General features: G+C 36.9%; 1 protein-coding gene across 2 annotated transcripts in view; it reads left to right on the top strand.

The window, feature by feature from the left end:
- Window positions 1-26,979, top strand: part of EFL1 (elongation factor like GTPase 1) — a 151,078-nt gene that overhangs the window by 22,705 nt on the left and 101,394 nt on the right. For both annotated transcript variants that reach the window (XM_005307231.5, XM_065559341.1), the window contains exons 12-14: window positions 1,724-1,823; window positions 22,869-23,020; window positions 24,107-24,282. In XM_005307231.5, the coding sequence (XP_005307288.2) occupies window positions 1,724-1,823; window positions 22,869-23,020; window positions 24,107-24,282 (428 nt within the window). The remainder of the gene's footprint in view (window positions 1-1,723; window positions 1,824-22,868; window positions 23,021-24,106; window positions 24,283-26,979) is intronic.

Raw genomic sequence — 26,979 nt, 5'->3', positions numbered from 1 at the left:
TTACACTTCACACCTAAACTACATTACTAAATTTTGAAATGAAATTGAAGGGGTATAACTCACTCTTAATACATGTTTGAATTAAAGATACGGACAGAAATTATGGATGCCTTGAAAGGGTAATTAACAAATAATCTTTTTGTTTTTCTGATAGAGCTGGAGATGGTGAAGTACTAAATATTGAACAGAAGTGAAAATCAAAGTTGATAAATAGTAAAAATGACATTGGTTAGATATAATGCCCAGTACATATGTGACTGTGCCCTCTCCAGGAAGAGAATTTCAATAGAAAACTTCTTATTTTCCCCCTACATCCTGGTAATCCTAAAGAAAATGTAATCTGATTTTTCAGCTTTCTGTAGGAAAAGATGTGATCAAATAGGAAACCACACATTTTTGGGTTGTGTGAAAAGTTCAGTTTGCACTGGATTCATGTTTATTACAGAATGCAATCGTAATACAATGTAATAAAAAGAGCCCCTCTGTTCTGCTTTAGGAAGTATTCAAGTAGAACTAACAATAGAGGGAAGATATATGTTTAAAATGCTAATAACAGCTAACGTATATATCTGAACATTGGCTACCTAAATATTTACGTAACTTCATTTCTATAGTAATGACATTATGTTTGCGAGAACTTCAAGATATTCATGGGGATGGAGCTTATCGTTGTCCAATTGACAGTCCTTCAGTTTTGTTTTCTCACCTAGTGGGAACTGTTTAATCCATTCCTTAACGAAGCAAGACAATCAAATATATTGACCTCCATAAACCACGTTGAAAATTATGGCAATAAAAGTTAATCAGAGGAAATCTCCTACTTGTTATGTCTCTTGATTGTTCTCAGTTATGAACATATAATTATATTCCTTGCTATTTTAGTGAGTGTCTTATTGCTTCACAGTAATAGTCCTGTAGGTTGTTTGGCAAAATAATTTACAGGGTGTTTTCTGACTATATTAGATCAAGAGAAGAGTTAGTTTTCTGTTTATAAGAAATTCCTCTGAACAACTTATTTTGTTTAGCATTTGACATTGTTTTTTACCAGTTAAAGAAAAAATACTGTAGATATACAAAATGTGCTCAGAGATGTACAAAAATAAATGTAAAGGCAGTTGTTGTGTAATGGAACTCAGGTACAATGGTCTCAAAAGTACAGAATTTGAAAAGAGGGAAATAACAACATACAAACACCTCGTATTGAGATTTTTAGGTCAGTCATCCTGCAAGGAGCTCCATGTTTGCTGGACTCCCATTTAAAATCAGTGGAGATTCATGCAGGCACTGACATCCAGTTCATTTACAGCTACTTGGAGGATCATGCCTTACTTTTGAAAGAAAGAAAAGAACTTGAGACAGTAGGCTAGATGATTCAGCATTCTAGAATTAAATTGTGCCTTACTTTTCAGTCTAATCTAAATCAAGGTCCTAAATTATTTCATTTTATTTGAGTGTTTGTAATTTGTCATCCATTACTAAGAATTTTCATTTTCACAAATTGTCTCCCCTTCTGATTTCATGGTTGTGGAACAGACTTGAAGGTATAAGCAAACTTATCGATTATTAATGCTAAATCAGTGTCCCCTGCTCCTATTAATTTACCCTTTGACATGTTTTATACAAAACAGAAAGAAAAAGTATGTATAATGCATAAAAAACAATAGATAGCTTGTTTCCACAGTTTTGGAAAATTGCATCATCATTTCCTTTCATATTTGTTTAGTGTTCATGAAATGCAGCAGTGAAGACACAGCCCCAGTCATTGTCTTTGTTTCCAAAATGTTTGCAATTGATGCTAAAACATTACCACGCAACAAACCAAGGTAAGAAAAATGTGCCATTTGACCATCATCCACATTGATAACACTAGATAGCTACAGCTAAGGTTCCATCACTCCAGTAACTTTAAGCAGTAACTTTTCACTAAGTTATAGTGAAAGTTTCGATAGATTGCTTTTGGCGTAAGGAAGTTATTCATTATTCTTCTTTGAAATAATATCAAGTGGTTTAAACAAGGAGAAAGTTCACTAAATAAATTTAAGACTGACTCTTTTGCTTCATGTTTCATTTTGAAAATTTAGTGTACAAGTTGAAGATTAACTTAAATCTTTTGTCAAAATCTAAAAAGTACTCTTATTTGGAAAACAACATTATTACTCAAAATGCCATCCCAATACATATTGCTCATTATTATTCAAAGATCACTGTTTGATAACATGTTTCTCTGACACCCTTTTGTTGTGACAGTGGAGTGCTTTAGATGAAACTGTCTCAAATAATTTATCAGATTCTATTAAGAGGAAATAAATTTCCTTGAGACGTTCATAATAATGGGTTTAGTTGTAACCTTTAATCTCTGTAAATCTCTAGGGTATTTTAAATAGTTTACAACTCTATTAAGTAACCTCTTCATAGCTGTATGATTGTGAATAATACTAGGACTGCTTTTTTCAGAATGAATGAATATAGGTGTGGAAAAGCATTTAAGAAAATACTTGTCCTCTTACTATATAAGATCTTTGCCTATTACTGTTTCACTTAGTCTTCATATGCTGAAACTTGTTTACTGACTGAAATTGGTATGGCTAATTGCCATATTTAATATTTGAAAATAGGGCTACTATTTCTATAGTTTTACACACAGACAATTCACTGCTCGTCTCCTCACCCCACCTACCTGCCCGCCACTCACCTCCACGCTAGTCTCCTCACCGTCTATCCGGCGCGCCGCTGTTCACTGTCTTCCTGCCCGCCTGCCTCCTCACCCCCCTCCTGCCTGCCGCTCACCTCCCCATTTGCCTCCTCACCCCGCTTGCCCACCTGCCTCCTCCCACCCTTAACACGCCGCTCAGAGCAGCGTGTTGGAGCGCGCAGTCCCACCCCCCAGAGCGCTGCTTTACTGCGTTGTATGCGAACCCATGTTATATTGGGTTGCGTTATATCTGGGTAGATTGTGAGTATTTTATGGTATATTTTCCTAGTTGGAGATTATTTTAAATCTGCATTTTAGTCTGATTTGGTAATGAAATTGTTTGCGTAACCACAGTTTTGTAATTCTGTAATTAAATATTTTTATTTTGTCCACATGTTCATTTGTAAACACTGATAAAGAATTCAGTACACAGTTTTATAATGTACAATCTCTACATTTTCATTTTTGCCCTATCCAGCTTAAAGAAGAGGTATAATAACAGTGAATTAAGCAAACCATTTTTCTCTTGTCATATTTATTTTTCAAGGAGGCCCTAAAAACTTCAGTTTGATCATAAAGTTTATTATTTCTAAATGTGTTTTGCATTTCTAACATTGTGAGATGCAGAAACATCACAGTTGTAATATATAGTATTTGAATGATCATTTTAATATATTACATTGAGCTTTAGACTTAATATAGCTATAGATTTAATATAGTTACCTGGATATTATGCAAAAAGATTTGTTTGATAGACTGCTGAGAGATTCGGAACCTTATAAGAAAAAAATACTTGGTTTTAAGCAGTATTTTTGGTTGTAAGAATACCAATTAGCACAATTGCATTTAAACTGATTACACAGTTGATTTTCAAGAACTCAAATGCTTAATTGCCAAAATAACCTCCAGATGAAGGCAATATAGAATCTTCACTTTCCAGCACACAGATACTTTTCCTTTCCTGAAAAAACATTTTCTGAAACAAGTTTGAGATGAGATGTTTGACTACATTTTTTTTAAATGCATTATTGGCTGGTGATGTGCAAAGAGAGCTATGCTATTAGCTTCTTCTGTTTTTTTCAGGTCTTATGCTTATAAAGTATTTTCCTTTAGATGATGTCAATTTGAATAGTCATTCACAAATGGGAATGATGCATTGGATTTATGGAGAATGAATTTGAACACTAGATGGTGCTGTTCTATTTATTATTTCATTTTTTACAAATCATATCTAGTGCATTTTTTTTCATGTTTGTGATTTACCAACTTTGTCTTATTCTTAGTCTTAACTTTTAAAATTCATTGTGACTATTTTGTCTTCCATTCCATGAGCAAGTACCTATCTCAGCCTGCTTTACAAATACAGCCCACACACTATGTAGAGTCCAAACCTTAGAAATTTTCTCCGTAGTGAGCCACTTGTGCTACTCCAAATTCTGAGTGGAATAATTAGAAAGAAGAGCCAATTTTACTCTTTCATAGCAGGATCAAAACCTGTTTACGGAATGGGGGTGCTTCAGACGAATGCTGTCCGCTTTTATGCAAGTTGAACACAAAAGGCCAAAACATTAATAAACTAGTTTTAATTTCAAATTTCTGGCCAAAATTACATGGTAATAATTGTCAGTCCTATGCTGCAAGTGGAATCTGGGCTCCTAAAAAACAGGCTGCATTTGATATTGACTTTGCAAAACTAATGGATTCCTCAGACGCCAGCATTCATCTATGTAGTTCTTCCCCTTACTTTTTCCACTGCCCATTAGAATTCACTCTTAATCTCCTACCCCCATTCTCCCTGGGTATTCAGCCTACATTTTCTTTGTCTATTTTACCCTCCTTAGCCCTTCATTTCCTTCTTTGATGCTTTACATATTTCAGATATTTGTAGACACTTGTATCCCACTTTTTATTCTTTAGGGTATGTATTTTTTTTTTAAGATGTCATGTTTCCAAAACAAACCCATCTGCCTTTTAATGAATGATTTGTAACCTGAAGACATGCACGACTGACTAGTTTGTGAAAATGGCACTTATGTGCAAAATATATTTTGTCACATTTTCTCTTTAGTTGAATAAATTCCGCTAGTATTAGTTGAATACAGGTAGTCACAAATAGGATTACGCTTTTGTACTCTGCTAGGTATTTTGAAACATAAATCCATAGTTCTGAGTATCACTGACCTGCTTTAAAAAACCTCTAAGAATGCATCTGTGCTGAGTAAGCTACTTCCATAAATCTGGAGAAACCTGCAGCTATCTGGCAGTTTTTAAGTAATGTATTACTGGTGCAGAAACTCTCTGATCTAATCTTTTTTGGTATCTGGATTATTTCAATCAAAAGTTAGGGTTTCAGAACTTTCATCAAAAGCAGGTGTTGTAATTGACTTCTGCCTGGAAGACTTTAGACATATTCATGATTGTGAAGATTAAAAAAAAAAAAAAAAAGTCCCCCCCCCTTTTAAATACATTTTATTATTCATGTTTTCATTCACATTGAAAATATTTCAATAGACGATTAGCTTTAACTAGCCAATTAAAGTGTTTAAATTGGCTGATAATTGAATAGTATTGTTAAATTACACCTTTGTTTTTGCCAAGACTTCTTCTCATTATCAAAACCATAGAGGTTTAGTGATTAGAGAGTTCTATTAATTTCACATTGAAATAACTGATTTGATTAAACACTGAATCCCATTATGAAAGTCAGTGGTTTAACCAATTATAAATTCTTTTGTATTTTGTCTTAGAGTTTAAAGCTAAACAATACCTAAACAATCCACAAATGTATGCGATTCATTTTTTAAGAGGAAAAAACCCTCAGTGAAGCAAAGTATGGTCCTTATTTTAAAAAAAGATAATTTTGCAGATATATTTAAGTGTTTGTAATTACAGCAGTCACTGTGTTCTGTATACATAGATAACAGCAAAAATAGCTGTAAGGCAGTATTAACTGCAAGATCAAGAAGTCAGATCAAGCAATTTCAGCAATCTTAACTTGGCCACAGTGCACACAGTTTTTATTCTTTGTGTGTCTGTCTATCTATATCTGTCTCTCTATATATAAAAAAAAGAAGAGCAATTTAATTTTGCAACTTTACATTTAACAATTTTAGAAGAATAGAAAACACTAAATATATGTAATCGAAGAATGTTAATGTTGGAACATCCTTACCTTAACTTGAGGGTTGGCTACTGGATCTTACAGCCTTAATATTGCATTAATGCTGGGCTTTTTGCATTTAATTTCCCAGGTGTTTTTAAATGGTGGAGAATTTCTTAGATTTTACCCAAATGTTCCCATTAGGGAAATAGGGTTGGTACTTTCCTAACTTTTATGGGAAAAAGGTGGAATCCTTCTACCAGCAACTCTTCTGTGGCCATGACAGTTCCCCAGAGTGGGGGAAGGGTTATGTGCATAAGTTCTGTAGATCAGTGGTCTCCAAAGTGGGGTGCGCAAGAGGATCTTTGGGGGTGTGCAGCAGGAGGAGCTTTTTTTTGCTTCGGCAGTTTGGGCGGGAGTCCGAGCGGCATTTATTTATTAATTTATTTGCTTCGGCAAAAATGGTAGAGCCGGCACGGCAGGGGGTGCATGCTCAAAAAAATTTTTACTGATGGGGTGCGCGATCAAAAAAGTTTGGAGACCACTGCTGTAGATGGTGGAGGGGAGACAATTTGCAATCTCTTGCCATCCGCTTTTCCTCCTGGCCTGCCCAGTCTCCATTCCCTGCTCCCTGCACTAATTCCAGTACCAGGTGGAGAAGGCTCTTCTGGGTCCAGGGTACAACAGTGCTGCAGGGGTGGTTAACCTTCCCATCCTGTGCAGAAGGGGAGTGATTAACATTGAGAGGATATGGTCCTGCTCAACAGTAGGAAGAAACGGGGATAGGGAAATACTTTAGATCTTTTAAATAAATTATATATATAGAAATAAGCATTAAAATTAATCTAACGTTAGAGCATTAGTTATAATAAGAACAAAACCAAACTGAAATAATAAATTGAAGAAATTAAATGATTAGAACAGGATTTATATAGGCTGGAAATAGATTAGACTAATTTGGGTGTCCATCTCTCTTCCAGCAAAGGTTTGTTCCCTGCTCAACACTTTGCCTTTGTCCTGTGTGGGTAAACTTCAAAGCAAAAACTAGTCTTGTTTTTTCTTTTTCCTTTTCCTTTTCATGATTGTTGGGTCCTCATATAACAAAATATTCCTACTCTCATACATTCTGTATCATTTCAGAATAGGAGATAATTAAATTTTGATTCTGGCAAATAGCAATGGACTTGGCAGGTTAGTCTGTGGAAGAGGCTCAGCCTGTTAAGGAACCTATTGATAGTGTTTTGTAAGTCAGCAACCAGTTGTCCACAGCTAGTGACATGTAATTGCTTTGAATTGCTTTCTGGGATGACATTTCCTATCTTTTTCTCTGCTGTAAAATCAGCCACTGGAAAAAAAGAGTCAGGTCTGGGAGATGAGCATCTACTGTATTTTGCCTGCATATATCTATAATAAACGACTGCATTTAGTAGTTTAGAACTTTAAAGGTAAAATATGCTTTCTTCTACAACTTGACATGACTTAGGCATAAAAGTGATTATTCTTGGCTCAGCTTTTGTCATAAGTCTGCTCTATAACATTCTGTCCTAAATTCTTAAAATGGCAGGGAGGAGGAGAAGAGAGAGGAGGCAGACCCTTCTTTAGGAGGGGAATATGGCTATTCAAACATACATGAATAGTAGGAATTTTTTGCTTGTTTGGGCCACAGAAGTTTTTTACCATAATAAAGGGTAGGCGGATGACCGATACGAAGCCCTGAAACTGAAGAAAAGCATGTTTGTGCCTAGTAGAGAAGAAGAAAACAGTAGTTCATCAGAGTGAAAATATTATTGCATTGTGGAAGGTCACTGTCAATGTAGGTTACCTACCAGGCATCTGTCTCTCAAAGTAGACTAATTTTGTAACCTAATTTTTTTTTTTAAAGTCACATTAATTTCATTCATGAAATTGTTTTCTGGGCCAGTCCCTGCTTTTTTAAAAATTATTATTACCTGCTTCTTTTTTAGCTTGTGAACTCCCCATCATAAACCAGATTAGAGTCTCGGTGCCAGAAAAGTAGTACTGAATATTAATTTCATAAACCTGATGTATAAGGAGAACATTACATAATTTTTCATGTTATATACACAAAATTGAAATTCACTACCGAACCCTTCAGTTTCATGTGAGAAGTGGCTCAGACATAGTATTCTGTTGACTTGAAATCTTCTAATTTGATAAACCTCAAGTACCACAAATATCTACATCATATTTAGATCATATCTATATCATATTTAGATTCAAAATGCATTTTCATGAGATATTCAGTAGCGAGAGGATGACTTCACAAAACTGAAGAACTTCATCCTTTTGATGTGTACTGCCTTCTAGGAAAAAAAAAACATTGAAAGAAGACCTCGCCCATTTTACTCTAGTAGAGTATTTTAGAAACTAAGTAATTAAAAAGTATCTATTACTAAGTACTGTATAAATATGTTTTGTAATGGAGGTGGGGGCGGGGGGGATTTTAGGTAAAATTCCCTCTTCTGAGTCTGCTATTAGAAGTCTTTATCTTGCTGAAAGGTTGTGAAATTAACATGTAATGTCTTCTACCTGCAGACCATTAAATGATAAAATTAAATGTGTTTGTAATCAGAAAAATTATGTTAATCTCTTACTATAGAAACAAATAGTTCTTCTGCTGTTAAGCCATTAGTGCAAGATGGAAAATGCTTGGGATCTGCCCAGGCTATACCTGGTTAGCAGGTATTATCCACCTAACTTGGGAGAGATCTGAATTCTTCCTTTTATTCTGTTTTTGGCTCCAGTATAATCCTGATTACTTTTTTGACATTGGTTTTCCAATCTAGGAGTTCAGTGGGACATTTCCCATGAATCTATTACTCACATGCTTAATTGTTTGCAGAACTGGGTGCTTACTCTGTTATAGTTTTTTGTAATTCAGTACAGTATGTGCTTATTTTTTACCTTCTTCCTTTTAGCATTTTAAGTTAATTTTTTCCCTGATTAATGGTAAATGGGGTTACACAGATGTCAGTGAAGGCAGAATTTGGCTTACTATACATAATATGCTGGCTCTTGCTGTTTTGTGGGTTGTATTTTTGGAACTTTGAGTTACTTTATAACAATATAAGTGGGGAGTATTTACAGACTATTGTGATTGCTTTCTTTACTTGTACTTTTGAACTTACTATTATATAGTATAAAATCTTGATAACATGTAACGTCTAGCAAGAAGAGTTTGCCATGACCCACTCCTAAAGTCACTTTGTAGAATCTGACGTATGAATAATATTTTAAAATGTGAAACAATGTATTTAAATATATAAAAGTTCCAAAGCTCCATTTACCTTGAACTGATTACAGTGTTACCTACAGAACACATACACTGGCCACATAAAAGCTATATGGTGTTATTCCTTTTTTATGACTATTGCAGGTGGTATGGATCCCATAATATCCCTACCACTTTCTGCTGAATGATATGAAAGATACTTTCTGCTCCATCTGCATGAAATCGGCATTTTTCCTTAGATATCACCATTAAATTGGCACTTCCCCAACAATTCTCGATGAAATTACTATGGTAATTGCCTTTTTCTGCTAGCTGCTTGTTTGCATGTCTTAAACCAACAGGTTGGTGTATATTTCAACTGTTAATGCACTCACTTTCCTTTCTGATATTCCCTAAAGATTATATTTAAAGAAATATAAACAGTTACAATTTGCTACACTTTAACTAACAACATTGCGAATGTATTTAGAACTTTATAAATATTCACTTATTTTGATTAAACTGTGTGAAAACTCACCATCTTCTTGCAGGTAAATTTACAATTGCATTTAAAGGGCTCTGTGCCTTGTAATGCAGCTACATTTATTGCTCTGAGCGGATCTGTTCCTGGATTGCATTTGTGGTTTGCACTGAACCTTATTTAAGTAATCTGTAACAGTGAACACTGACACTATTCAATTGAACATCCTGTCAGAATTACAGGCCAACATTTGGTATGACACCTACTTAGGTAATTAACAAAGTAAAATATTGTCTCAGAAAAGGAGAAAACCTATTTAATGTGTTTGCTTTGAAATGCATTCTTCATTTGTATGGAAACATTCTACATTTGGGTTCAACTAAAACATATGGAACTGATTGAAGGTATAGTTTGTATTCATGGGTGAAATTTGGATCTCTCTTTGAGTATTCCTGAGATTACAAAGGAATAGCTTACAGCATCCTACAAAAGTATCACAGCAAACATTGATTTTATTTTATTTATCACTGTGACATTCTGTTCAGGACACCCAGAACAGTAAACCACTGTGTTAGCCATCTGCCTCAGATGGAGATTAGACTGTGTGTCAGCTTCCTGTCACACAGGTCTGTCTACCAGCAAACTCCACAAGGTTCTGCCAGATTAACCTGTCCTTGCAGGTAACAATCAGTGAACCTGACTCCCCAAGAGACATCTTTCTCCAGTGTCCAATCCCTCTTACTGTGACACTCACCGAAATTGTTAAATTTTTGCTGCTTCCAAAGAGACAGTGTACACTCTAGCCTGTTAAGTTAGCTGAAGATTCATACTTCACAATAATCCACAGCACTTGAGAGGGTTTTATAATAAAACAAGAATAAGTTCATTAATAAAGAACAGACATTAAGTGACACTAAGCAAGAGAAACACAAACAGGTATGGTTACAAACAAAACAAATAAAGCATGCTGTCTGGTGTTTAAAGTTTAACACATTACAATCTTGACCTCAGGCAGTTCCTCACCTGTAGTCATTTCTCAGAGACTTCAGCCTGCATGGTTGGAGTATCTGCCTTTCACAGATTCCAAGAGGTCTGGTCTCTTTTGTCCCTTAAGTGATGGGAAACTCAAATGTCTTTTGCTCCATTTATATTATCCAAAATCCATTGTCTCTGCTTCAAGAGCCAGGAAGTTGTCCTGGAGTGCTGACTCTGTCACCCAGCATGCTTACTAAGCTGTCTCCTCTGCCACTTGTTAACTTTGTTTACCTTATATGTAAATGTACCTGTCTTGTTTTCTGCCTGTAATCAAGTTGGTCAGACAGGTAAATCCACATTCCTTTGTCAGGCTTGGTGTATACACGCTGCCTCCCAAACCAATTTTAAGAACATATTTCCAGCGCAAATATATAACTCTTTGTACCCAATCTGTACATACATCACTGTAGCAGATTGCCTACTCACTGCCGCGGTGCCTCCTGCTTGTTACTTTGGGAATTAGCTCAATTCCAGCATTCAGAGTGCCTCCTGCTGGCCGGCATCTCTCTCTTTCCTTGGGGTGCTGCCCCACAGCAGTGCCCCCACACTCTGGGTCTCCCTTCTCAGGGGACCCCCCCTCTCCCTATGCCCACCTTGCCTCAGTGGCTACTGCCAGTCGTCATCTAGCCCCCTTTCTCTGGGGCAAACTGCAGTCTGTAATGGCCATTCATCATTGGCAAGGGGGTTGGACCAGCTGCCTCTGCCTATCCTCGGGCTGCACCTCTGCAGCCCCAGTACCTCCTGAGGCCTTAACAAGGCCTGAGCCTGGAGAGTTGCCAGGCTGGAGCTCCCCAGCTCCTCTTGCCCTTCCCCAGCACTGCTCTGCTTTAGGTACCATGTGCTCCCACGCAGCTAGGTCCTTCCCACTCCAAGGCTGGAGTGAGACTGACCCAGCTCCTCCCTTATCCCTTATATCAGGGCCAGCTGTGGCCTGATTGAGTGTGGCCACAGCTGTGGCAGCCTCACCCAGTCAGCCTACCTTTTTCCCCAGGAGCGGGGTAACTGCCTCGCTACAATCACTCAGTGATTTTTGTGACCAGCGTGTGACCAGTTTACATACGATACCTTACATGACAACTTCTACATACGTATTATGACAACAGTATGTTGGCAGTAATGAGGGTGTCAGTCCTGATATGAGTTACAGTATGGTGGGCCCTCTACCAGTTGGCATTGCGGGGCTCTAACGGTCACACTCACATATTTATAGTTGCTCTTGCATACTAATTGTAGTTCAGATATGGAGCATACTCGAACTTTTCTTTTTGCCTCATCTTTATAAGACCTCTGTGGTTTTATGTTTTCTTATATATTGATTGTAGTTATTTTCAGTTGGTTGGTTTATTGCTATACCACATTTATCTCTACTACAAACTGTCTAGAATTTCTAGTTGTCTCTAGCAGGGGCAGAAGAATATTTTTCTCATTACTCTGTTCTAAATTATTATGAATGGAAATTGCTCTTATAAGTTCAGCTTTTTAAGGTGCTGCTGAACACCAAAGTCAGTTTTCTGGGTATTAATTCATGGTTGGGATTTGAGCATTGTCATCTTGGACTCCCTGTATTTCTTGGATTGGACTCCGACTGACAAACATGTTTTGAAGTTAAGAAGGGGTAGGAAGACCATTTAGTCATATCTGTGCACTAAATTCCAATGAATAGAATCTGCTCTTGTGAGTTTTGTGTTAAGGATGCAATTCAACGAATATTTATTGTGCCTCTTACCAGGCAGAAAAGCCTGTATGGGTTGGACTTAATCACAAAGAGCATAATCATGAAGCACTCTATATGGCATTAGCTCATAGGACTCCATGGAATTTGCTCAGGTTTAAGGCTTTTAATAGATGGCAGATTCCTACTTAGTTTGACAGCTAGGAGTTTGCTTGTGTCCATGACTTCATGGAAGTTAAGCAACTGGAAAAGATAAATTGGAGACATATTTCCCTCAGACTTTGTTGTTAAAGTACAGTTTTGACCACAAGGCCTCTTTAGCCATTCATGAGTACATAGGGAAGGTATCGCTAGACATTTGCTGAAAGAACTATCAGTGTCTGAAATTATGGAGGTGCCTGGTAACTTCATCATTAGGAGTGCTATTTTAAAAGATCTTAAAATGGGGCAAAAATTCCTGTTTACATCTAAAAGTAGATGGTCAATTGGTATGAAATTTCACGCAGTGTTAATTTTTATGCCCTTTGAATTTTTTTTAATTTTTTTGTTTTGTTTTGTTTTTCTTCATAAGTTATTAATGCCAAGTCTGATATTGGGTTGCGTCTGAAATTTGTCCATGCTAGTTCTACTTTTCATTGACTGAAATCTTTTTAAAAAAGAGGAATGTCTTGGTGCAACTAACTGCTCTTTTTTTTTTTTTTTTTTTAATATTTGGATTTAGGGTAATTTTTTAGCCATTGTTCATTCAGTAACTATAACTCAATGTTGTGTTGGGAGAGGGAACTTTAGTAAAGGAGTTTGTGCAGAAGGGGAAGGACTGACCCTTGTGCACCCTCTCTGTTTTACAGTAATATCTGACAGGAAAGAGTAGCTCCTGATGGAAAGTTTCATCTGACAGTTTTTGTGTGTGCCCACGAGCATTTAATCAGGTATATGTAAGCCCAGTCCCAATCAATCGCATTTGTAAGCACTGTGCAGAACCAACTGCTACACCAAACATCCACAGCTACTGCTTGAGGGGAAAAATAATTTGGTAAACGGGTGTATGTAGACGGACCAAAGGATGGCAGAGTTAAGGTTACATTATCTCTTGAGGGGAGTGCAGCTTCAAATGACCATATCTAATTGTCAGTAGCTAATACTAAAGATTCAGTCCCACACACGCTGTAGTAGAAATACCAGCACCCTCCCCTTTCCCAGAAGCTGGACTAGATTTCTCACCAAGACATTGCCCAGGTCTATTAGTGGATCAGCTAGTCCTTGGTGCAATTAAATGGAAACAGAGTCAGAGGACCATTATAAGCTATCATAAGTAAGAACTACCCTAACTTTAGCTAGAAGTGGTCCCATAGGGGATATTTTGTTGTCAAGGAACAGCCAGAAAACAGAGCATGCTGATCCCACATTCTCTAAAGCTGGGTTTTGGGAGTTGATTGTTTGGTGCCAGCTATACCAGCTTTAAGCAACCCAGAGATTCCCCTTAGTGCAGCATTCTGGCCAGTCTGTTGCCTCAGCATCACAAAGCAGTAAGGCTGGCCAGAAAAAAAATTACATTTCAGGAAAAACTTTAAAGTTTTTTGAAGCCATTAAAAGAATTGATCGTGTTGTTGTTAATAGAATACTATTTAAATATTTTTGGATGTTTTCTACATTTTCAAATATATTGATTTAAATTACAACACAGAATACAAAGTGTACAGTGTTCAGTTTATATTTATTTTTGATTGCAAATATTTGCACTGTAAAAAACAAAAGAAATAGTATTTTTCAGTTCACCTAATACAAGTACTGTAGTGCAATCTCTTTATCATGAAAGTTGAACTTACAAATGTAGAATTATGTACAAAAAAACCTGCATTTAAAAATAAAACAATGTAAGACTTTCAAGCCTAAAAGTCAACTCGGTCCTACTTCTTGTTGAATAAGTCGCTCAGACAAACAAGTTTGGTTAGAATTTACAGGAGATCATGCTGCACGCTTCTTGTTTACAGTGTCACCTGGAAGTGAGAACAGGCATTCACCTGGCACTGTTGTAGCTGCTGTCTCAAGTTATTTACGTGCCAGATGCGCTAAAGATTCATATGTCCCTTCATGCTTCAACCACCATTCCAGAGGACATGCGTCCATGCTGATGATGGGTTCTGCTCGATAACGATCCAAAGCAGAGCAGACTGACACATGTTCATTTTCATCATCTGAGTCAGATGCCACCAGCAGAAGGTTGATTTTCTTTTTTGGTGTTTCGAGTTCTGTAGTTTCTGCATCAGAGTATTGCTCTTTTAAGACTTCTGAAAACATGCTCCACACCTCATGCCTCTCAGATTTTGGAAGGCATTTCAGATTCTTAAATCTTGGGTCGAGTGCTGTAGCTATTTTTAGAAATCTCACATTGGTACCTTCTTTGCGTTTTGTCAAATCTGCTGTGAAAGTGTTCTTAAAACGAATGTGTGCTGGGTCATCATCCAAGACTGCTATAACATGAAATATATGGCAGAATGCGGGTAAAACAGAACAGGAGACATACAATTCTCCCCCAAGGAGTTCAGTCACAAATTTAATTAATGCATTATTTTTTTAATGACCATCAGCAGCATGGAATCGTCCTCTGGAATGGTGGCTGAAGCATGAAGGGGCATATGAATGTTTAGCATATCTGGCATGTAAATACCTTGCGACGCAGCTACAAAAGTGCCATAGAGAAATGCCTTTTCTCACTTTCAGGTGACATTATAAATAAGAAACAGGCAGCAGTATGTCCCGTAAATGTAAACAAACTTGTTTGTCTTAGCGATTGGCTGAACAAGAAGTAGGACTGAGTGAACTTGTAGGCTTTAAAGTTTTACATTGTTTTCTTTTGAGTGCAGTTATGTAACAAAAAAAAATCTACATTTGTAAGTTACACTTTCACGATAAAGAGATTGCACTACAGTACTTGTATGAGGTGAATTGAAAAATACTATTTTTGTTTATCATTTTTACAGTGCAAATATTTGTAATAAACAATAAAGTGTGCAATGTACACTTTGTATTCTGTGTTGTAATAGAAATCAATATATTTGAAAATGTAGAAAATCATCCAAAAATATTTAATAAATTTCAATTGGTATCCTATTGTTTAACAGTGCGATTATTTTTTTTTTTTTTTGAGTTAATGGCATGAGTTAACTGCGATTAATGGACAGCCCTTGTGGAAACTCAAAACTTTAGAAAAATATTTTCAATTAGTGTTTGAGTTTTGAGAGTGGGAAATAGTTCATGAACAAATGTTGCTCAAACTTTTTTTAAACCCCTTTAAGACAGAGATCAAGCATGGAAAATTTTAGTCAAAGAGGGAAAAGTTAAGGAACTCATAAGTGCCTTTGCAACCTAAAGAATACTACTGACTACCTATTATTTCTACATAGGTAATCTAATTAATCCTTTTAAATCCAATATTTACTCATTTCTTGATTAATATGTCAGACAAGGTCAATAGTTCCTTCAAGTTTATTTTGAAAAATCATAACTATATTAACCTGTAATATGTGAGTTTTTCTTTTATTCAATTTGAAATACCTGTCCTTAATACGGTAGTACAATGGCTTAATCCTAGCGTAGAATGCCTTTTTCCACAGCACTGAGGTCCAGAGAGGAGGAAAGGAGAATCTGAAGAGGCTGAAAGGTCATAAAAAAAAGCAGAAGTTGGAGAGAGAGAGGTTGATTTTTCTCTCAGCCCCTCTTCACAAACACTCTGCAGCTGGAAGTCTGTGGATTGCTTCTGAGCTGCCTGCAAGAGAATAAGCAAAGCAGTGGGTAGCTTGCTTTGCCCCAAAAAATCGAAGGATTTCCAAGCTAAAACCTACTTGATAGTAATTCAGTGAATGCTTGATGTTGGTTGTACACATTGCAACATGAATTTTTTTCATGGCTTCTGTTTACCTTGCCACAGAGCGAGTATGCAGCCACAGAGGAGTCAGTGACAGCGTGAAAGCCCTATTAAGTGAGCAGTGCTACTTGTGCTACCTGAGCAGTGTGTGGTCTTTGTGTGATTCTCTGTGATTGGTGGGATTGGGACCTCAGGCTCCTCGTCCTGCTCTACTTCCCTCTTTCAGTCTTTCCTGTGTAATTTCAATTATCTTTGCCTGACCACTCCCTTTAGCTGCAGATCCCTCTTCCTTGAGAGTTGAAAGTCTGAGGTTGTCTGTGTGGGTGACCCAGGAGTTGTTCAAGTTTGCTTTCACCTCTCCTTGATTTTGCCAGCTGGGGAGAACATAGACCTTAAAATCAAAATATGAACTGTCATTAGTATGTTTATATATCCAGTGCCTGATGTGCATTAATCTTGTGTTGTGTTCTGCTCCTTATGCTATAACATATATAAACTTTATTTGAAAGCATTATTTTTTAAATATAATTTCTAATAATAGTATTTGGAATAACTAGTCATGTCGGAATTGACATTGAGAGAAGCCAGGATAAAATCCAGATTGAATCTACTTGCTAAACAACAACCCTAACTTAATGGACTACATGTTAGACCAAATATTTTTTTCTTAAATTTATCATAATTGAACTGAAAAGGAGTCTCTCTCCTGTTGAACTGAAGAGATCTGATTTGCATTAGACTGAATGACTCTCTACCTGAGGAGTGCAGTAAGGGCTCTGTGTTCCATGGCTTAAAGCCTGACCTTAGAAGAATTCAGGACGCTGGCAGATGATGATGGAGGCTTCCTTTTTCTGATATTTTTTAGTCATCTTGCTTTAAAAAGGAAGGTGTGATACTGGATGATAACAAGCAAGAAGACCAGCATCAAGTGATTTGTTTCTTGAGTACTGGCTGGACCATTATTTTAAAGTAACTAGAAAAAACAAGAGAACAAAATAAGACTAAGGGAAAGAAAGGAAACAGTTAGCAAACTGATCTGCATTCTTAACTCCCACTTTATCATCTCTGTTTTTGGTTTCATCTTTTCAGACAAACTGACTTTTCTTTTCATATTGTTAACCACTCTGTCTTTTGACTTTGAACATTTGACTGTTTAAATCCTCTTCCCATAAACTTAAAAACAGAACTATGCTGATAAATATCAGCACACTGTGATTTTCACTTTGTGCAAAGGTTACTAAGGAGTTCTGTATAAAATTTGGGGTATATGTTTTCAAATGGACTCGAATCTGTCCATTTTTAATACTTTATAATCACCCTATATAGGAATTTTAGTTCAGAAGAAATGTTCTTTGATCAGTCATGCTTATGTTTCTTAGCTTAGCTAAAGCTGGGCCTATTTAGGGCATTACTTCAGGATGATAGAGAAAGCATGGCAAATAAAACTTTATACAGGAAAATCCAGGAGTGGAAAATGGGAACCCCTCATCATTTTGTCTAAAAAGTTACATTAGAAGAAATATGCAATTCAGATGTGATTGCACTCCATACCACCCCACCCCAAAATGGTTTGCTAACCAAAAATGGTTAATGTACCAAAAAAGTTATGCATCTTACGTAAATTTTGTCTGACAGCTAAAAACGTGAACTTCTTAAAAATAGAAAAAGTATTGCTTCCATTAGAAAACAATATGCCTTGCATAAATTTACCAGTGCTCTGTCTTTTAGAGCACAGGAGTAGTCTTTTTTTAAAAAAGTATGCACTTGACAATACATCATATAAGCAGTGATGGAAAGTGAAATTGTTTAATCAGTTGAGATGACTACTTAATTCTTGATAAAATAATGAATAATAATGCCATGTCATCTCTGTAATCTGATGACCGCTCATAAACTAAATATTGTTGGGCATAGGTAGTACTTTTGGAAGACCTCCAAAGATAACCAGATGTTTCAGGGAGTGTTGATAGTGACCCATTAGATTTCATTCTTCTCTTGGAGTCTGTAGTAAAGCTCTGCTCCAGCACTGTGCTAATGAAGGTGACAACTTGTTCTTGGGTCAATCCAATTTTTTGTGTATGTATCCAGTGGAGATTAGATATAAGAAAAATCTTTAAAATGTAGTTGAAGTTGTAAATATCTATTAAAGTGTCAAAAGCCTTAATATTACATGTTTGGTTGAGAACACAACAGTAGTCAGCTTGGAAATTCAAATATGGGCTGGGGGGAGACACACACAACAAAGTGGGTTTATTTGAAGAGTGATTTCTACATGGACAGATTGGAGGGAGAAGGAAAATTTTTCTTCTAAGCTGCCCCCCATATGGGAGCACTCCTTTCCTAACTGCCCTATAAAGTGCTCTCTTCTCACTTTCTCAGAATAGGCTTTCTACTTCTCTCCAGATCCATAAAGCAGGCAGAAATGCTTTAAGTGCTTTCTGAATTGGAGACTAAAGCATGTACTTAAGTCCATCTCTATTCAGGACAGCACTTAATTGAAGTCATGATTGAAGCACATGCTATCCTGAATAGGGATGGACTTACGCACATGCTTAAGTGCTTTTCTAAAGTGGGGGGTCTCACTAGCTAAATTCTAGTAAATCCTAAAATGTTACCCAAACAAAACAAAATGAGTTAGGGGCATATGTGACATCAAGATGTGTTATGACCTACTTAGGTCAAGTACCATTATGGCTTTGAAGCGATTCTTCATGATGCACAGCTTGGCACCAAAACATTAATAGAATTGCGTGTGTGTGTTGCCCTTAAATTTTAACTAGATATTATTATTTGTTTCCAGAATTGAAATATAATTGGAAGTATTCCACCTCTTTGTTTTGTCGGTTATTTCCTTTTTTCCCCTTTACTACCAACACTGACCATAGTTTCTCTCCAGTTTTGCAGCATTATGATGGGATATATTTCTAATAAACAATTGGTAATTATCATCATTGCATAACATTAAAGATTTGCCTACAGTGAGAGTAAATGAACCTTAAATATATAAACAATATCACTAATAGTATATTACTTCACTAATCTGAATTTTAGGGAAAAAGCTTTAAGATGTAGTTAAAGTTGTAAATATCTATTAAAGTATAAAAATCCGTAAGGTTGCTGTTTGATTGAGAAGATGACCGCAGTTGTCAGCTTCAGAATTAAGAAGGGGGACAACAAAGTGGATTTATTTGGGCAGTGATAGTTGTTGAGCTATGCGTTCTCTCAGAAAGAACTGCTAACATTTAGTCAGTATTTATTTTAAAAAGAAAGTTACATGTGAGGATTTAATAGTTGAAACACATGAGCAAAAAGTAATCTCCTCAGGCTTGAATACCAATTTGGATGGACCCTTCATCCATTTTTCATGGAAAATGCAATTCCCTAAAGTAATGATCCCGAACCTTAGGATCCCGGGCATGATATTAGGGCCTGCAAAGTTTTAAACCACCTCTTTGTGCCTATTGAAACATCTGTGCTACAGATTTGTAGTGTGTCATGACCTTCATTTGTCATTTTCTTCTTCTTTTTAGCACTATAAAGAGAGGGGATTATTAGGTTCCCGACTTTCACCATACTGGTCCTGTAAAATTTTTGCTTATTGTCTAGTTATTCTTAACGCTGTGTGTGACCTATCTGTCAGTGAAGAGAAGTTGGTGGAGAGAGAATTGGGGGTGGGAGAAAAATCTGAACAGGTTTTAAGGTGATTAGGACAGTCTTGAGCACTTTTTGCTCAAGTTTCCTTGTGGCTTTTGCTTTATTTTTTTAACATTAGATATAACAGTTAGAAATCTTCTCTTAACAACAATGTATTTTGCAGCATTAAATTTCAAAGCCATTCACCACCACACATGGAGGACCTGGTATACACATGGTGGTAATATTAAAAGCCATTTATATAATTCCATAAAAGTACATGTTTACAAAACATGTTTACAAGATGCCCTAAACATGTTTACATTACAATTTACATGTTTACAAAATGCCCTAAAAAGATTTTTCTTAGGAAAAACCAAGACAAGACATGCCTCAATAGTTAAGGAAAGGGAACGATTTATGAGGACAATATTGGAAGTACTATCAGAAGCTGTGAAGAAGAGGAAAGGTAATTGGTGTACAAGAGGAGGGATAATCTTCCCAGCCTATGGGGTAGCAGGAGAAAAACTGAACCACAAAGGAAGAGAAAAAAAGGAAAGAAAGGCAATAGGATTTGAAGATGTACAGACTAAGAGGAAATGAGAGCAGAGATCTAGGTGGAGGCAAAATCATGTGGGGCCTTGAATGTGAGGAGGACTTTGAATTGAATGTCGTCATATAATATGGAGGATGAGGGAGTTCTGTAGTGTTTTCTATTACTATTATAACAAGGAGTCTGGTGGCACCTTAAAGACTAACAGATTTATTTGGACATAAGCTTTCGTGGGTAAAAACCTCACTTCTTCAGATGCATAGAGTGAAAGTTACAGATGCAGGCATTATATACTGACACATGGAGAGCAGGGAGTTACTTCGCAAGTGGAGAACCAGTGTTGACAGGGCCAATTCAATCAGGGTGGATGTATACGTTGCTGCATGTTCTAGGGATGTGGAAGTAAGGCGGAGACTCTGTGGGTTTGTCTACATTACCTGCTGGATTGCCGGGCGGTGATCGATCCAGTGGGGGTCGATTTATCGTGTGTAGTCTAGACACGATGAATTGACCGCCGAGCACTCTCCCGTTGACTCCAGTACTCCACCAAGGCAAGAGGCGCAGGCGGAGTCGACGGGAGAGTGTCAGCCGTTGACTTACCGCAGTGAAGACACCGCGGTAAGTAGATCTGAGTACATTGACTTAGCTACGTTATTCATGTAGCTGAAGTTGTGTAACTTAGATCTATTTCCTTCCCACCTCCCCTCCTCCCAGTGTAGACCAGGCCACAGTGATGTGTCTGAGGTAACTGGGCAGCTCACCTAAGCTTTGAGAGTTTGAGTTTTGGGTGGGACCCAGACATGTAGATCTTTTGTGTCTTTACCCTTTTCTCTGTTTGCCATGGACCTCTGAGCATATGGACAATACATCTGTTTGGAAGGAGCTGTTTTGAGTCACTCTAATCGGCCACTGGTCACATGCTCCTGGAGAGAAGCATCTGGCAGTTAACAACTACAGTTGGGCCAGCTCTGTTAACACAATTGGAAACAGTGGGACTGCTATCCCATGATCCAGTTGGAGACTGGTAGAACTGTGGGTTCTACCCTAAAAGAGGTGAAGGTAGCAAAACCTGTCATTTAAGGATGCCCTCATGAGAGATTACAAGGGGATATAAAGTACCACTTACCCTGTAACTCTGGTGGTACAGTGGGAATAGAGGTGGTTATAGCCTAACGAACTGCAGAGTTCCACTCTGGAAGGAGTTCAGGCAGAGGCCTGTCACTTGGAAACAGTGCCCATGAAAGAGATCACCGGTACAGATCACTGATGAGCCATCATAGATAGGAAGCTACTGGAAGGTATTCGGGGAGCGACCTTGGTTGGACTGAAATTAAGTGTTTATATGGCCTCCACATATTTGAGTGTCTCATATCACAAGTTTTATTTATGGCCAGATTTTGAAAAATGTACAGGTAATTTAAAATAAGCCATTGATATGCAATGAAAATGTCTGAGAAAAATTGTATAATTGTATTTAGAAACAGTTCTACCTAAATTACCTTTTGGAAGGAATTATGCTGCTAAGGAAAATAAAAACAATAAAGATTCCCTAAGGGCTAACTATCCTTGTGGTTAAGTTCTTTAAATCTATTTTTTTTCTGGTCATTCTGCTTGTGACTTAGTACATTTGTTTTTGTTTGTAATATAGTTTTTTTTGTTTTTTAAGGAAAGGGGTACTATGGACTAATGAGAAGTAGTCCCAGAATATTAAAATTCTCTTTGGCTGTTTAAACGCAATTTCTTTGCTCCGCAAGACACATAAGATGCAGTTATTTTGGATAGGAATTAATTTGGATTAGTGTAAGGTAGAAGTATCCAGTGAATTGATGTATGAAGGAAATGTAAATACAGGAAGTAAAATCCTGGTTCCATTGATGTCAGTGGCAAAACTGCCATTGACTTCAGTGAAGCCAGGATTTCACTCAGAGTATTTGTTAGGATTTTTTTTTTTTTTTTGAAGCTGTTCCCTCACTGTTTCCTGTTCAGCTCACTAAAGTAATGGTTTCACATGCTATTTAGGGTAAATATCTGCCCTCTAAGCTGGTGAGTAAACCAAACAAAACCTTTTCTCCGCTATGGGTAGCTTCCAATCTTGGCTGAGAAATAAATTTGAATGCCAAAATAGTACAAGTAATTTAAAATGAATGTATTCACTGATAGTTGGCTAGAAAATAATTTTTCTTGCAATTTGTTCAAAGTTAGTGTGATATAAATATTTCTAAACTGCACACTTACTCCATTTTATTCTCCGCTATTACTGTAATAGTACTAGCTTGTGATTCTAATTATCATGACTGTTATCAAGTCACTATTCACCAAAAGAGTGATAATTCTCAGAACAGTTACACATGCGATGGGTTTATTTTAACACCACAAGTATCAGCAGAAATGTAGCATAATAGATACCTCCTGGATGTAGCAGAAGAATAGGATATTTTATTACTGCCTTAAAAACTACTGGAAGTGCTTCACTAACAAACCTTGAAATTTTTTTTGGAAATTTAAGTTCAGTTTTGTCTGTCTCAGACATAATATTGCAGTTCCTTTGTATTTATTGGAAAATGAATGGTATTTCCAAATGTTAATGATTTTAAATGGAATATAGGCCTTTAACACAAGAAGTAATTGCTCAAAGACGTGAGCTTGCAAGACAAAGACATGCAGAAAAATTGATAGCCAGTCAAGGACAAGAGCTACCAGAACACGCCCTTTCTGGAAATGAATCTGAACGGACTGTGAAGACTTGTGAGACAAAAGGTACAGTATTTCTCAGGACTGTCTTTTGTCATCCATTTTTCTCATGTGGAAATACTTTGCTTTTATTACAGTAGTGCTTAGGGGTCAGCTGAGAACAGGACCTGATTGTGCTGGGTATGCATCATACAAACATAGAATAAGAGAGACTAGCTTTCCGAAGAGTTTGCAATCTAAATAGACAAGACAAAGGGATAGTATACACAAACAGAGTGATGGTTTGCAGATACCATATTAGTGCCAGGAATTTTTGTTTGGTTATTTAAATGTTCTAGATGTGGTTTGGTGAAGTGGGATTAACTAGATGGAAAGACAAGGGAAGTCGATAAGAGGGTAGGGCAGGGATGAAAAGGGAGGGAAGGAAAGAGAGGAGCCTAGAGGCCAGGTGGTGTGAGAGTAAGGTGAAGAGAGTGAAAGGGAAAGGGAGGAAGGGGTTGGCGCAAATAGCCAATCAAATTAGTCAATCAGTATCACTATTATCTTTAACCTGAATGTCGTTATATGTAAACAGCCTGTTAAGTGTTCATGATTACAGTAAACTGGACTTTTAAATAAGTGAAAAGGTTAATCCCTAATGGTAGCGGCATTACTTACAGACTGTCTCCACCAACCTCCTTCACCTCCTAAAAGCATTTAATTTGTCTATTTAAAAGAACATCTGGTAGGGACATTTGGCTCTGTGGTTCTTAGTAATGCTTTGTCCGAGGACTTGTCTACACATACACATTGTACGCCTTCACCCCAAGTACACCCCCCCTGGTGTGGGCGCAGTTATGTCAGTGCTTCATACCTGCAGAGAGATTCCTATGTGGGATTGGAATAAGCTATGTTAGTGTTAGGCACCTTTGTACTAATATAATTCTGTCCACCATAGGGGTTAGGCTGCTAAAACTATATTTTGATACAAAAATCTTGCCCCAGTACAAAAAATGTGTGGATAAGGCCTGACTCTTGAGTCATAACAGCAGTTCCTTGTGTTCTCCTACTACTTCTTCGCAAGTGATTGGGCGCTGTGATTCATTATTTTTTTTCCCTCAAGATGCTACAGAAACTGTTTTTTACACTTCATTATTGTTTAACTTTGATTAGGTGATGAGCAGGAGGTCACTAGTCAAACGGAGAGCATGACCCTAAAAACTGAGAAACAAGAAGCAGACAAGGAGTCTTTCATTGCTTTTGCTAGAGTGTTCAGTGGTGTGGTGCGAAGAGGGCAAAAGATCTTCGTTCTGGGACCAAAATATGATCCTGCTGAATCTTTGAACAAGGTAAGAGGTGATAGTAAAATGTTAACATCGTTTGGGATTGTTTCACAACATTGATAACAAACAGCTTTTCAAATGCTGTTCACCAATTAATAATTTGGGGTAATTTTTTTTCCAGAAATGTCAAAGTGACTTAGAAAACTAATTGCCAAAATTGTACTTAGTATTTTTTATTATAACAAAACTAAGCATTATGTGCCTAATCATAGATTGTAAAATGAGGGACTATCAGTCTCACTTGCATTGCAGCTCCAAGTGGAAATTTAATGAAGTAATATTGGTGGTTTTGTATGTCGTGTATCCTGTTCTTAAGAGTGTGTATAAAATCTGTGTATAGTGTGTGTTACATTAGCTATTTTTCATGTGACTTGTAATACTCCTGTGTGACTATTTTAATCAATTAGCTTGTATCTGAATGTTGTTGTATGTTGTCTAACTGCCAGCTTATTGCTATCACTTAAGTTTTGGAGGCTTTTAAATCAAGGTTTCTGAACATTAATCTATGAAAGATAGGATTTTGCCTAGTATGTAAGAGAGGCCTTTTTATGGATATGTGATTGGGCCCTTGTTCTTATGGGAGACACAGACTACGCTCTAAGGTAGGGTTTATATAGTTATTCCACGGAGTTACAGCTGTGATGTATATATTTTGAGAGCTGATCAATTCATAATGGATCATCCTTTAATTTTACTGGAAAAAATCTGATGATAAACCTTAGCTTGATGACTATAACAGTTAGCCTTTTCCAAATGTTAGAACTAAGCCAATAGGGTAGCTTAAAGATGACCTGCAAAGGATTTCAAAGAATTTAGGCCTGTGCCCTTTTTAGCTGCTTCATAATGATAAAGAAAGCCTGAAAGTTTGTGTGTAAAGTTTTCATTTTTGGTGTTTTTTACCTTAGGAATATCAGACAATTCACTTCTCATCATATTGAGTTTTGCTCTAGCTAAAAAATATTTTCTCAGTTACTCAACTTGCACTCTTTTGACTCTGGTAAGGTAATTAGTTCACTAGTTCTGAAGTCATCTCAGAGTCTTTCAAGCTAGACAGAACCTGAATTTCTAATGTAAAATATAAGCAGAAAGAAAAACGTTGTGGGAGGTGAATATTCTGAACTTTCTCTGCTTCTTTATAAAGATAGAACTCAAGTCCAAGTTCTTTTTTCTTTGCAGGTCACTTTTATGAGGAGGAAGGGACAGCTGACTATTTAAAACTTAATGTGCACAAAGTATCTTGGTTTAATTTCAGGCTAGTGAAGGGTGCTCAGTTCTGTGCTTTCAGATAAATGCATAAAGATTTCTAATAAATGCATACATTTCAATACATTTTGGTTGAATTTAATTTGAAATTTGGAAAGGTAAAAATAGAATTTGATGTAGATATCATCATACAGAACACACACAGGCACTGTCTGAAAATACACTTGCACATGCACAGAATTTACTTAAAACATTTATTTACTGTTAGCTTCAGTGAATTGCTAGAATCAGTATTTCGGTGTGCAAATTCCAGTTTTATAATTGGATTGTGACACACAAGCAGAGACAGAAGAACTGACCTAAGTTTTGAATTCAGAATAAATAAATAAAACTACTTTGTAATGATTAGCATCTGTTGGGGGATTTTTTTGGATGCTGTAGCAGGAGGTTTTAAGTTCGTGCTTATACTAAGTAGGTATTAGGAAGGTTACTGTGATGTTTCTAAATTCCTTTTTCTGTTAAATTATGCCAAATTGTTTTTATTGTTGCTTTTTCATCTAAGGTATTTTTTTAAGAGGATCACCTTTTTGGGTTTGGAAATCCCATAATGTGCAGCTAACTAAGCTTTGAGGGAGGTATGAATGGCTTTCAGGTCATCAGTGCTGTGATCCTCCTTCAGTGGCATAGATCCTCCCTTCATTGGGAGGAAACTAGAGGAGTCTCTCACACTTGCATTCTTTCTTGTTTTCCTTCCAGCTCTCCACCTTTCAAAGCCAAACTGTGCTCCATTTCCTCTCACCCCTCCACTCTGTTTGCTCATTAGCACTTCCCCATCTCCTAGCAGGGAGCATGATGACATGTTCCTTAGAAGGCATTCCGAGAGGCTTTGAAATTCTGGAAGGGAGCCCAGTTGATTTGTCAGAGTTTTGTTTCTAATAGATGTCTGCTCAGCTAGACAAGTTAGTGAACTTTAATGCCTGTGCTGCAATCATATTTTTTACTTTGGATCAAGTAGTGCGGGGATTCTTCCACACTCTCACCAAAAGTCAATTCCTTGTATTTCAGTCATGACAAGGCTTTTTACCCTATTTTGTCCTATCCGAGTAACACTTAGGAAGCCAGGAATGTTTGTACATTACTAGAGCATGATTTATCTTAGGAAGGTTCAAGACCGTAAATGTCAGAAAGTATATTCATTCTGCACAAGGGCTCTGCCAAGTTTATTTTACCTAATTGGATAAAATAATTCCTACAAGAGGCTTACTGCATTAGTGGAAAGGAAATACTAAAATCTTTGAGATTAGTCTACTAGATCAATGGTCTCTTCTAGAACAGAGAAAATGGACACATCTTTTTTGATATTTAATGTAACTACTTGAGCTTCACTTTATGCTTTAATGCATTATAGAATTAGGCCTGAATTTTCAAAAGTGACAGCTGATTTTGGTTGTCCAACTCCAGACAGCTATGGCCTAATTTTCAGAATTGCTGAGCTTTTGA

Source organism: Chrysemys picta, chromosome 10, assembly GCF_011386835.1.
Source record: "Chrysemys picta bellii isolate R12L10 chromosome 10, ASM1138683v2, whole genome shotgun sequence".
Taxonomy (NCBI): domain Eukaryota; kingdom Metazoa; phylum Chordata; order Testudines; family Emydidae; genus Chrysemys; species Chrysemys picta.
The sequence above is the reverse complement of the archived record's forward strand: the minus strand, read 5'-3'. Positions and strand labels throughout refer to the sequence as shown.